Source organism: Melanotaenia boesemani, chromosome 9 (assembly GCF_017639745.1).
Source record: "Melanotaenia boesemani isolate fMelBoe1 chromosome 9, fMelBoe1.pri, whole genome shotgun sequence".
NCBI lineage: Eukaryota > Metazoa > Chordata > Actinopteri > Atheriniformes > Melanotaeniidae > Melanotaenia > Melanotaenia boesemani.
Genome location: NC_055690.1, coordinates 27,178,878 through 27,192,565, shown reverse-complemented (window position 1 = coordinate 27,192,565; position 13,688 = coordinate 27,178,878). Strand labels below are relative to the sequence as shown.

Sequence of the window (13,688 nt, the reverse complement as noted above, 5' to 3'; positions counted from 1 at the left end):
CCATCATTGCATACATTCTGGTCAGTTACCACCCTCCGGTAGGCAATATAGATGAGGTTGTCTCTGAAATGGACATGATACTCTCTGGCATTCCTGATGATGGCACGCTGCTAATTTTCATGGGGGACATGAACATTCACATTAGTAAAACACAGGCAAATGACTTTTTGGCTCTCATCTACTCTTTCAATCTCAAACTGGTACAGACTTCTCGAATGCACAAAGCTGGCAATACTCCTGACTTGGTGCTGACCAGAAACTGCTCCACAGCCAACCTGTCCGTCACCCCACTGCACCTCTCAGCCCACTTCCTGGTTAAATTCTCTGTCTTCTTTCCTCTTAAGTAAGCTTACTTCCTGGGGACACACTACACGACTTTTTGCCAGATTTTTTCCTCGATTTCCAGTTGTGCCCAGTTGGCTATAGTTGGCATGAGTTGTGGGCTGTCGACATGACAAGTTGGTGCAGAAATCTGTTAGTGTGTGATGGGGTTTGGACTCAAATTGGCAAATGTATGAGGCGAACAGACCATGTATTTCAAACAGAGATGAATCTGGTACTGTGTGTGGTTTACCGACTTAACTAAAACACACACATCACCATGACGAAAATGTTAGCGAAGGTTAGCGAGTCAATGCTGCCCAGCGATCGTGAACCCTCGGGAACAGGCATTCTGCGTTTTTATGCTTTGGAGGCGTGGCTTCAGGGTGAAGTCTGAAGAAAGGGGTTTGGACTTTTGAATTATGTGTTTTCAAAATGTTGCATCCTCAAAACCGTTTTTCCAGTATCTCCTACCCTACCTTTGAGTACTGTGCAATAAGAAATTACTTGTACTTTGTTACAGTCCACCAGTAGGGGATGATTTTCCATTAGATACATTTATAGTAGGCTATTTGTTTAAATGCAAATTACAAAACCTGGTCCTTAAAGAGGTTTATCGTGCTGCAACAATTAAACTCTATAACTCAGTCTTTTCTTGTTCTGGAGTAGATGTGATTATATTTTAGGGGGCAATGCTGATACTTTAATTAGAGGTGTCAGCTGCAAGGGTCTGGCATCTTTCCACTGTCCCACACCTCAGTGTTCAGCCACCAGATTATAGAAACTCTACCTTTCATGAAAAGCTGATTTGGAATTGTTTTGTGACGAGGTGTGTCCCTGCTCATTGGCCATGGCCCAGGATTAAGACTGTTCAGCTGGTGTTCAGTGATGCTGAGCCACAAGATCCAGACAACATGCACTGTATGAGGAAATAGCTTTAAATGCAAGTATGGGAATTATTGACTTCTTTTCCTGTAAGATATGTCATGTTTCAAGTTAGTTTATAAAGCACATTTAAAACAGCCACCACTGCCCAAAGTGCTGTACATAGGCAATACACAGTGCATTCAGAAAATAAATAAGAGTGCCTGATGTATTTTTTGCAAGATTTTTTTAAGATATAAAAAGAAAAGCTCAATTAAAATGAAAAGCACTATTTAAAGTTCAGAGATTGGTCATTAGAATCACATTATAGCCCATCTATAAACCAACTCTGAATGAAGAGATGGAAGATTGAATGTATATTTTCATTGGAGACCCAGAACTTATGTATAATATGATCTGCAGTTGACATGTTGACATGTGGATGATTTTAGAGCAAGACTCATCTCTGTAATATGCTCACAGCTGTAGTATCCTTGACCCATGGTACGCCCTGGTGAAGTGACCCGCATGCTTTAATGCCACAAATGATCAAGCTATAAGTCCCCAGAAGTAATGTTTGACATTCAGCTGGTATCATGGACTTATTTCCCAGGAAGCCCTGCTCATATAAAAAACTAAAACTAAACTACTCCATTTCCAGTGACAAATATGAGCTTTCAGCAAGGTTATTATTTGAAGTCCCAATAACTGGAATATAGCAATTTGCTGATGCTTGTGGCATCCTTATTCAAATTTTAATTTTATAATTCTCTAGGATAATTTCGTGATTCTATTTGTGCAATATAGGAAAAGCAGACTTAAGGCATAGCTTATCCAAGCATATAGACTTTTATTATTATATTTTACTGCTGGCTTTTCAATTTATTTTTTACTGTGCATCCCACCACTGCTGGTCAAGGCCTTGCTGTCTACCTAAGATTATTAAGCAGTTATTGGCATGATACAGGCACCAGGGAACACTGTTTCCATGTACATGGTTTGTCAGTAAGTTGAGGTAAAAGGTGCAAGGACTTTTGGTAGATCCTAACCAGTGCATATTGGGAACTCCATATATCCCTCCTGGAGATATTGGGACAAAATTGTTTAGCCCTCAGCTTCCATGCCTTGTCAACTTTGCCACTTGCTACTTTGAGCAAGTGACTCATCTGAATTTATTTCATAAAACTGTGAAGAGAACAAGTCAAACCGTGTCCAGTATTTTTCACTGTTAAATTTAAACCCCTTTCAAATGCTTCCTGAATCAGATACAGGTTTAAATGTCAAAATGTGAGCATAGCTTGAACTACCACATGAGAATTCACAAAGTTCTTAAATCATTCTGTGCAGCTACAAACACGGATTACAGCTACCATGACGCAAATCTCGGGCACAGTATTAAGAGTTTAAACTTTGCCGTTGTGTATGTGGAAGTTATCAGTTGAAACTGAACTTTCAGGCTTGCAGTGTGAACACAGGTTGACAAAATTATTCTTGTTTTAAAATATGATTCCACAGCAATCATTAAATTGACACATTTAATGTTTTTTGTTTATGGTTGACTATTTTTTGTGTCTTATGAGATGCTATTTTGAAAGCATCCAGTTGTCTTTTACCATGGATATGAAGATAATTACACCTAAACCTTCTCTACTCATTTGACAATTCTCCCTTATGCTTCATTGGGTATATTGTTTTTTTTTGTCCTGCATCCCTTGCAAATGTTGTGCTTTAGCAAAGTGGCTACCCTCCCCACTGCAGTGGTTCTCAACATTATCTAATTTCAAACCTTCACACTGTGTTTTGCTGTTGGGGTTTAAGTATTACAGAGGACAAACATCCTCCAACAACACGTACCTTCTCACCAGGGGCATTGTTCAACTTACTGTTTTCTTTTTTTGATACTGGAAACAACAGCTTTCAACCCAGTTGTAACACCTGGAGAAGCTTTTTCAAATACCTCTTTCTCCAAGGGTTGGCACTCTGATAGTTTGAGGATTACAATAAGCCTTCACAACAAGCTTTTGACCCCAATACCACTGATGTCATTAAATTTTTTTATGAAGTTTTATAGAAGTGTTTTCGACCAGCGTTTTAGTTTGTAGTTCCAGCACAACTTAAAGGGCACAAAAAGTCAGATTCTGTAGCGCTCTCATCCTGCTACAGCAGCTCAGGCCATGTGTTTGGGAACAACTCTGTCCTATGGGTAGAAGAAAAGGCGCTTATAGTCACAAACATGGCAAATAACACTGGTGTTGCACAGTCAACTTACATAATGACACCCGAAGCAGACTGTAAGCAAGGGTGTACTGTGTATAAACTCTCTCTCTCTCTCTCTCTCTCTGTGTGTGTGTGTGTCTTTTTTCATAACTTCCAAAACAGCCACAAAGCAGAAAATGACAATTTGTTGGACGTTATCGCTGCAATGACGTTGAATGTGAAATTAACTTGTATGTTTACATGACACAGGCTGGTCATCTTCTCTCACTTCGATATGTTTTCTTTTCACATTTACACCTCTAATTAAAAAAGATGATACTGCACAATGTAGATAACACACAACAATACACAACAGAAAATAGAACACTCAATATTAATCTTGATTCTCTGAATCTTTTGTTAATTTAGATGATGGAACATTCAGTTTTCCCGGCGTTATGCTGAGAAATATTCAGAAATTGCAATTTGTTGGCACAGTTATTTTTTCATATTTCTTAACCTCTGCTCAGCTTTATGTCTGGGAGACTCTGCCTCTCTGAGGTGCTCTTTCTTTACCCAGTAACAGTAACATTAACAGTTTTTGAGCGTGTATGACAGTTTCATGTTATGTCAATGAAATGGATGTATGGAAATTTTGGAAAATCAGTCATACAATGACTCTGTTGCTAAGAAAGTTTAATAATTTTACAATTTTAAAGCCTTTATGCAAAACTACTGTCAGTGATACGTTTTATGCTGTGGATTATTATGCAGGTATTATTATCCACTCTGGTGTGAGGGAGCCTTTTAAGATTTCAGAAAGATAACCCTTGATTTCTAAAAGGTTTAAAGTTAAGATGATATATTTCTATAATAGTCAAGAAAATGGCTTCTTTCTATCTTCTTTAGTTAAAAAAAATAGTTCCTGTCCATGTTACTGGGGAGGCTATTCCAGCTCCAGCTACCATCACGGTAGAGGAAGGGTACATCCTGTCGTCAGTCTATCACCAGACACCTCCACAGTAATCCAGTCATAATTAATTATAGAAAATGAGATCAATTAAAATACTAAGTACTCTAACTCATCTTTATGCATGATCTTGAACCAAAAATCAATTGTAAATTGAGTTGTGACACCAGGAATCTGATCATGCAAAATAAATCTCAGGGGGAATTCAGCAGGCTATTTTCTGTGTGGGCTTTTGCTGACCAAGCTCACAACACACCCCTACACACACACACAGACACACACACTCAGGTGCAAAAGTAGGACACAGTCATTGCCTTCCCCTCAGAGTTATGAATGTGTCATCACTTGCTGCTTATGGGGCAGCTACTCTGAGAATAAAAACCAAACAGATGATAATCGGGAAAATGGTAAAAATGGCCTAAAATATATCCAACCTGACTAATAGATTATTAAAAAAAGGGGCAAGTTTAAGCTCACAGGACATTATTTTTATCCACGACCTGCAGCGATTGTAAGTCACTTTGATGGGAAGTTAGTTATATGGGTGGGTTTAAAATTTTTGCCCACATCCATGGTTGATGTGTCGTGATGGGACACAGCTGCAGAAATGCTTCCGAGCCGACTGCTGAATCTGTTTAACTCAACCAGAAGAGGCAGAGCCAGACGTCCAAAAGTGTAGCAGTGATGAGTATCCCGCATTACTTTGTTTTTCATTACACCTGATTGGGATATACACAAACACACAAAAAAGCTGTTATTATGAATCTCTAACTCTATTTGCTATCTTGGAAAATCTCCAGTATTACAGTCAGGACCACAGATCATAACAACCTCTTACAGTATTTTATATTTGGGAGGATGGCTCTCTTCTAGGACCTCTCTGCTCCTCCACAAACATATGTAGAATACTCGAGGTATACAGCTACAGATCCTAAGAGTACAAAACAGAGCCGTGTCAGTAACACTCATGACACTGGTAAAGTTATTCTTAATTTGGAAAGTAGGAGCCCATCAGTTGCAACACAGTTTGCAAAGGAGATGGTAACAGTAGGTAGTCTGAGGCAACTTGTAAAAAGCACTTGGTATAAGATTAGCCAGTTGTAATTTTCTGAGATGTGTGCTGAGCTTGACTTATGCCTGTTACTATGGTTGACTAATGATCTTTTACACCTCTAGCTTAATCTAAAATTATGAGTACATCACTCATTTCAGACAATTATATGTTTCTTACTGTGTTGTTGACCCAACAAAGCCATGAAGTAGTTTGTACTTTTATGCTGTAAAATGAGTCATATTGGAACAAGTTCATACTGGCAACAAGATTTGGTGCTTTGTAGATCCATAAAGCACAATCACATCACCTCACTACCTATTACTGATTCAGTCTATGGAGTTCTCTAACTCAAAGGATGTAATCTTTATGTACGTATGATCTGTGGTTGTTTCATTCAGTTGCAAACTTCACTGTAAATTTTACGAAAGGTGCATTTGTGTCTGGTATTAGGATTTTCTTCCTGTGCACAATGAGTGAACTACAGCTGGATTTAAGGCCTCTTTGCTTGAGGTCAATGACTCAGGGACAATTTGACTTACTGAAGTAACTAGTGTGCTTCAGAGATGCAATTATCTTAATTTCAAGTGCTTTAGATTGAAAACAAGTGCATCCATTTCTAAGCAGTGTCTACAGATCTTATCCAGTTACTTATTTGTTTGGCACTTACTGATGGGAACTGATATTTAACACAGGCTCCCCTTACTCACACACATTTAAGTTGATGTGTACACTGCAATGTACTCACTATAGCACAGTAACACACTTTGTAACCACTACGCTTTTTCACTCAGCGCTTTTCCACCGGTTATTAGAGAAGGAGAAGGATTCAAGCCTGCGTTATTTTCTATGATGGAATTGGTTGGGAAACTGCAGTTCCCAGGAGGGACGAATTTATATTGATCTTGAATGAGCTTTTCCATTACTGTAAGTGTAAAACTGTTCTGAGGCTGTGGACACCTTCTCTGTTAGGTGAGTGATATTGTAGAGGTAGAGATGGTGTGAAGCTTTCGATTCACAAGGACTGAAATGTAGTTAGTCAATGAACATATAGAAGATGGACCTTAAGCACCTTTTCTATTTAAATCTAAATATCAACTGAAGAGTGAAGCTTTTAGTATCTAAGTGGTAAAATGAAAATGAGCTAGATGTTTTACAATTTTGTGACATGTCAGCACAAAGGATGCAAACACCAAAAAATTAAAACAAAAAACAAAACAAAAGATGCCTCAGGCTCATGTACAGTATAAATACATACATACATACATACATACATACATTTAATTACCAAACGTGTGAAATAGCATGTTTAAATGAATTCCTTGGATTTCCACCTCCCTCCTCCAATTCTGATGCTGACTTTAAAAGGAAAATAACACTGATAACAACTGGGTTACCATGACATTTCCATGGCATTCACAACTACATCTGCAGGGTACTGATGCAGCCTTTTTGCATCTGTGTCTACATGTTTCAGCTGTTACCTTAAGAGCATCTGCTGATAATACCAAGAAACACAACCAGACGTAAAAAAAAACCCAAAAAACAAACAAAAACAGAACTAATCATTTTTCTGTGTATTTGTTTAGTCCTCATTATGATATTTATTTTTCCTTCTGTCCAAACAATTGCATTTAGAAACACAACATAGCTGACATTTACCACACACGGTCTTATCTACTTTGTGTTTGCACACTAAAAGAAGCACAGGCAGAAAAAATTAGTTTTGAGGGACCCTGTTGCAAAATGCTCCATTTACCTCTGGTCGACACCTTGTGGAATGGCAGGAAGGCACACAAAATTAACACCTTACTTCGTAAACACACACACAGATCAGCATAACACACATGGCCATTCACAAAAATGCACACACATTTACTTTTATGAAATACACACACATAGGCATTAACCCTTTAAATACCATAGTATAAATGACAAGTCTTATTTTGCATTGCTGACGCAGTAAATGTGTATAGTGTGCTATGAGTGTTGAGGAAAATTATTAATATTAGAAAGTAGGCTATACTGTGTCCCTATGACTTGCATCAACAAAAGCCTTTTCCTATCTTCATGTACATGTGTGTAGAGAAACAGCAGGAAATATATTTGTGCCTGAGGAAGATAAATTATTGTAATTACAACTTTACCATTGATGTACTAGTACTGCAAATTCCATGGAAGGAATTATTTCTTTAAAAAACAAACACAAAAATAAATAAATGAATAAATAAACAAATAAAAAAAATAAAAAATAAAAACACTTTTTACTTTTTTTTTACCCTAGATAACTTTTATAGTTATCTAGGGTAAACTTTTATGGTTAAAAGGTCTGCTGACCTGAGGGAACGTGAAGAAGTGAAAGGTTAAAGGAGGTCTGAGAGATATTGTGGAGGCACCTAAAAACAAATAAAATAATTTTATAATCATCTCTAAAACGAACAGGGAGCCAGTAAAGTGAAGCCACAGCTAACTTTCTCTGCTCCCACCATCCGCTCTGACTCAGACCTGCCTGTCAAACACCCCCCCCCCACCCCCCCCTTTCTCTCCTCTTAAAGGGGCCACGTTGTTCTTTTAACACAACGCTGTAAACTGCATCACGTCTCTGTGCAATGACACATAACTTGTATCCAAACATTAAACAGTCAATTTTATAAATAAAAATCTTTCGACTCTGTGCATTGTTTCGACTAATCGATTAGTTATTTAGTTGTGCACATCCCTACTGTGCATTATGACTTAGAATAATAGGGAGGTGAACTCTGTAACCCCAGTACCAATCATTCCAAAATACTATGACTGGCAGTCTGAACTGATACCTGAAATCAGGACATCCCATCAATTATTGGCCCAAAACATAATGGCATCTTTACCCAAGTAAGAACAGTATTCAGAGAATCCAAACAGACAAATGAGACAAGCATATTGTGGTTGCCTGCTTGTATATTTGCAGAGGAAATATTTGCATATGTGTTGGTGGCAAAGTGAACCTTAAAAATAATCTGTTAAGTTGATGTTTTCAAAAATGGGTTTTAGATGAGAAATATGCTTTATGCCATATTTATGCTGTAATAGGAAGGATATTGACTTTTAAAAAAAACTTTTAAGCATCTCTTTGTACTACAAATATTATTGCAGAGACAAGGAAAAATAAGCTGGATGAATGACAGCAAAAATAATTGTAGGAGTGCAGAGGGGGGAAAAGGGCTAGAGCAATACAGTGTGGACATACTGTATAAGAGGATGTTCCAAATACAGACAGGTGAGAAGAAAGAATGAGAGGGTGAGAGAGCCAGGTAGAGTGGAAACTGAACAGAGCGAGGGGGAGGGAGAGAGGGAGAGAACATTGTGTGTTGCACCACTTGCCTCTCAGATCCCTGAAGGTGCGCTGTCTGTGAGGGAGCTGTCCTGCTGAGAGAACCAACAACAGGAGGAAGGAAAAAAGAGCTGAGCATCCAAATATCAAGCACAGAGCAAACACCGGTGAGTCGGGGAGACAGAAAAAGGAGTGGAGAAAGGTGGGGAAACTGGGGCACACGCAAATTAGTGACACACATTAACACTGGCAGGCGGGACCAAGAGAGGAGCGTGAGAAGAGGGAGAGGAAGAAGACGGAAAAAGTGCTGATGGCAGAAGTGTGGTAGTTCACCCTCCCTGGACCTGAGAGTGACTATCCCCCTTGTTTTTCCTCTCATCTGTGCCCTGTCTCCTTATCCGTTCTCTGACCCTGTCCCCTCCTCCTTCACCCTCCTCTCCCCTTTCTTTCACATGCCTTTGCTTGCGCACCATTCCCACAGTCAGACCAGGGAGAGCGCAGCGCCTGGCTCGCATCTCTGCCTTTCTCTCTGCATCTCTTTCGTTCTTCTGCCATCTCTCTGCCCTCCATCTCCACCTCCTTTGATTTTCACTCTGCAGCTAAAATCCTGTTAAAAACAATCCCCAAGCTCGGCATCAGAGGCAAGACACAAGTGACAAACCAGTGAGGGAATAAATTGGGGATCCTGCAAAGAACTGAGGACTCTTTGTTCTTCTCAGGGTTTTGATGACTGACCTGCTCTGAAGTCTCTCTTATACGAGGAAAGACTGAAAATGGGAGGATTAATGTGAGGACAGGAAAAGAGGAAAAGCTTTTGCAGAGCTGTTTTGCTTCAAAGAACAAAGTGATGCAAAGAAGACGCAGCATTTGAACAAATGAAGACTTAAGCCACATACAAGGAAACAAAAGAACTTTAAAAGAAGCAGGAGGACCCAAACACAGGATCTGAGCCAAAGAAGGGAAACTTAAATTAAGAGATTAAAAAAAATCTCTTTGAGACTACACGCTTCCCTGCCAGCCACTCTCCCCACTTCAAAATCTATCCGATCTGTAGTTTTCCTCTGTCTTGGGTTCTGCCACCTTTACTGAAGCTCAGCCATGCAGGTGTCCATCGCCTGCACGGATCACAACCTAAAGCGGGGGAATGGGGACCACAGCAAGCAGAACGCCACCAGTCCCAACGTGGTGAACCAAGCGAGAGCCAAGTTCCGCACCGTGGCCATCATTGCTCGCAGTTTCGGCTCCTTCACGCCGCGCCACATCTCACTCAAGGAGTCAACAGGAAAACACACGGGCATGAAATACAGGTGTGTGTGAATATCTGAGTTATGTGCGTGGGTACTGCATTGAGTTCAAGTTTGTTATATATTTTTCTTCAATTTATTTTCTTTTATTTTAGTCCACATTTTGAGACCTTGAATCTAAACTCGTTTTTGCCATTTGGTTCAAATTTTTAAGAAAGTTTGAAAAATTGTAAAGCTCATCCTACACAAAATCTGCACCCAATAATGTTAATCAGCTTCAAGTGGAATAACTGAATAATATAATGATTCTACTAATGAACTATCAAAGAATCAATTTTCATGTCAATGTAAGCTCATTGCTTCATATGTCTTGTGATTTTTGTGTACATTTAGTACACAAAAATGTCATTCACAAGTAATGAATATCAACATTAAAAAATATCCACATTTTGCTTGTATTTAAAAAACCGAAATGACAAATTCTGTAGTTTAAGTTCAAGTCAAATTTCTATTATTGGATAAAAGAAACTTGACTTTAATCTCTATAATCTGATCTTTAACCACATAGCTACCACACAGCCCTCAGCTCTGTTTCTATATAAACATTTCTGTTTCTCTTGTTATGTTGTGAGAGCTTCCGCTGCATATTTCAAACCTGATCCACATTCTCCAGTCTGATAAGCTGCTCCTTCAAACTTGATGCCACAAGTAAAACCTGAAAGAGGTTGCCAATGTTTCCTGGAGGTTCATCCTCTTTTCTCTCTATTACTTTCCTCCCCATGTTTCTTGCATGGAGATTAAACCTTCCAGTTTGTCCTCACAAATACTGTAACTTTTCAGATGCCTTGAATGGAGGAGCACTCTTCCTCTTCTGCTTCTCTCCCACACACCTGAACGCTTTCCTTCTCCTTCTCTCTGCACTTTGGTGAGACAGCTCTGCAGTGTGGGCAGAGTGTCTGAGTCGGATTTGACCTCAGCAGTGCTGCGGCTAGGCTGACTTGTGTTTTTGACTCACAGCCTCAAGCTGTGAATCTTATGCAAAATGTTGCTCCATTATTTTCTGTTTAAGCTCTTCGAATCACTGTGAAATCAGATTTGAGCGTGCAAGTCTGAGTGCCTACCAAAGATTTGTGTGTGTGTGCTTGAAGAGATGTCACAGTGACAGAATGCGGTCGTAAAGTACGATGGAGTTAATATTCTGATGAATGAAAGGGTTTCAGCTGATGCCAAGTCAAACATTTGCAAATGATGAAATATGGGTGCTTGTCATCTTTTGCCTGTGATAAATGGGGTATTGATGCAAACTTACTTTGCAAGACCTGCAGGCACTCTTTACAAACTAAAACATGTTAAAATTAATTTTCTCCCACAAGAGTGATGGTTGTCATCTTTTGTTTTTTTCTTACTTTTAACTTAGAAAAATGATCTCAAAAGGGATTTGACTAATACAAGTGTCATGCATCTGGATCTGTTCTGTTCCAGAGCAACAAAATGTTAAGGAATGCTTTTGATTTAGTAATACCCTATCATGTAACTATAATGAATTTTATCTTCATCTGTTACAGTATAACAATCTTTAAGTTTGGACTTACATTACTTGTCTAGGCTGAGGTAGTCTAGACAGTGTGTAATGTAAGTGAGATGTAATACTGGCTGACCAGTAATGAGAGCAGGGAGACAGCTGGACCGTGTACGTGCTGTGACTGACCGCTAGTCACACAGGACAGCAAATACACATGACTGAACCAAAAGTATAATCTGAAACATTATCCGTAAAAAAAACAAAAGAAACAAAACACAAGCAAATCTTTTAAAAAAACAACAACAAAAAATTACAATAAGAAAAAAGGTGGGTTATCTCTCTCTCTCTTACCTTGGCTATCTGCATGACGGACTGAACTCTTGGTTAGGAACCAAACTTATCAAATGCAACTATGATGTTGAACCAGATCAGAAATGCTCCAGATCTCTGTATTTTCTTACCAGACTATGCTGCCTCCCAGCTTCCTTTGTCTAAATAAGATCCATTAACAATTATGAAGTCCAAAAACAAAGAGGACCTATAAAACCAAGGCAATGGTTCAGAAGAAGCTTGTGACAAGAATGCCCTGTTCATCTTTCAACTCCCCACACCTGATAAAAGTAGCTTATTCCACACCACTTTACATGCGACAGCAAAACATCTCACAAACTTTAAGTGACAAACAGCTCGCTGCTTTGCTCCTATTATTTCAGAGGTGTGATCCTCAGCCCCACGCAACAAAACCAGATGCGCCATACCTCTGCTCACAAGCATGTGCTTATTATCACTAATCACTGTCCATACGGTGCAGCCAATCAACAGCTCCACCGTGCCATAGTTTTACACCGATTAAAATGAAGGCAATATTTATTATACTTTATTTATGTTGCAGGGAACTTTAAATTTCAGCTGATAAATTTAGACAAAGTTTAGTGATATCAAGTGAGCTTGTTATTTACTCTTTAATTTACCATTTTAATTAGGCACATGTATAATTACTTGTTTTTGCTTTAGTTATTCTGGTTTGGTGATAAAGATAATCTCTCTTCTCTCTTGTGAGTACAAGATCTTTCTCTTTGGCCTCGTATCTGCAGAGCCACGGGCATCGCCAGCCCTGTGCCCAGTATTTCACACAGGAGTTAAACCTCCAGCAGTGAGGGATAAGGTGATATAACAGTAACAAGGACAGAAGACGTCCTTAGACTAATATGTCAAATAAAGCTGTTACGTGACTCCAGTGAACTCCAGTTTGCTCAGAATTTTCCCATTAACAATAATGACAGATGCTCAATGAGCGTTCTCAACCCTTTAAAAATGTGCAAAATGGTTTAGTCCACAACTGCACTGGTTATTTCAACTGAGTTACGTAGACTACGCATAAAGTGATCGGATAGCCATAGGAGCAGGAAGCAAGAAAAGTCTCATCTTTCCCTAAGAAAGGGAAGATAAGGCTACCAAAAAAGAATAGGAAGAGAGTGAGAGAAAATGAAATGAGGATAAGCAGCTGCTTCCTTATTTCTTTCAGAAGAGAGGTGCGTGGCACATCTGAACTAACACACACAGTTTGGCCTGATATCAGCAGCAGTTGTCTTAGAGTGAAGGCAGCATGTCAGATTTAATTTAGGGACAACACAGATTATTCTGTGTATCAATCTGGTCGCAGGATGAATATGGTATGTGTGAAAATGACATTGAAGACACAATAAAAATGGCTTTGATCAAAGTTGCTGTAATTCCCAATTTGTCTATGTGAAATTGCGTTTTTTTTTATTTAACTATAAAACATTTACAAGGCCGGAGGATAACTTGTCACATCTTTTATATCTAGCTTAATAGATCTGATGTCAGTTTGTATAATGAGGTGAGTCAGCTCAGGTGGTCAGGATTATTACTCAGATATAGAAATGTAAATGTGTGTGCAGTTAAGATAACTCCTAGCACTAGAAAGGCTGCTGTAACATAATGTGAAATACAGTATTTTTAGTTTTAGATACCTGTGATTAAATGTTTGCTGAATTTGTAGATTCATTAAATTGTAAAGTTGGTATAAATATGTAAAATAAATTAAATATGTAAAGCCAATAAACCAAAATAATATAAATAAATATGTAAGATTAAAAAATTGACATATGACATAAAAATATAAAATATTTTATATGCAAAGTAAATTGTATAAACAAAAAGATAAAATCTGAAACTGATAAAAT

General features: G+C 38.6%; 1 protein-coding gene across 4 annotated transcripts in view; it reads left to right on the top strand.

Annotated features, from left to right (window-relative positions):
- Window positions 1-13,688, top strand: part of kcnab1a (potassium voltage-gated channel subfamily A regulatory beta subunit 1a) — a 124,211-nt gene that overhangs the window by 38,249 nt on the left and 72,274 nt on the right. The window contains exon 1 of one of the 4 annotated variants that reach the window (XM_041995458.1): window positions 8,804-10,022. The exons of the other annotated variants lie outside the window; for them this stretch is intronic. Within the exon in view, the coding sequence (XP_041851392.1) occupies window positions 9,814-10,022 (209 nt within the window). The 5' untranslated portion in view covers window positions 8,804-9,813. Of the gene's footprint in view, window positions 1-8,803; window positions 10,023-13,688 lie in introns of those variants that run through there. 4 annotated transcript variants of the gene reach the window in all.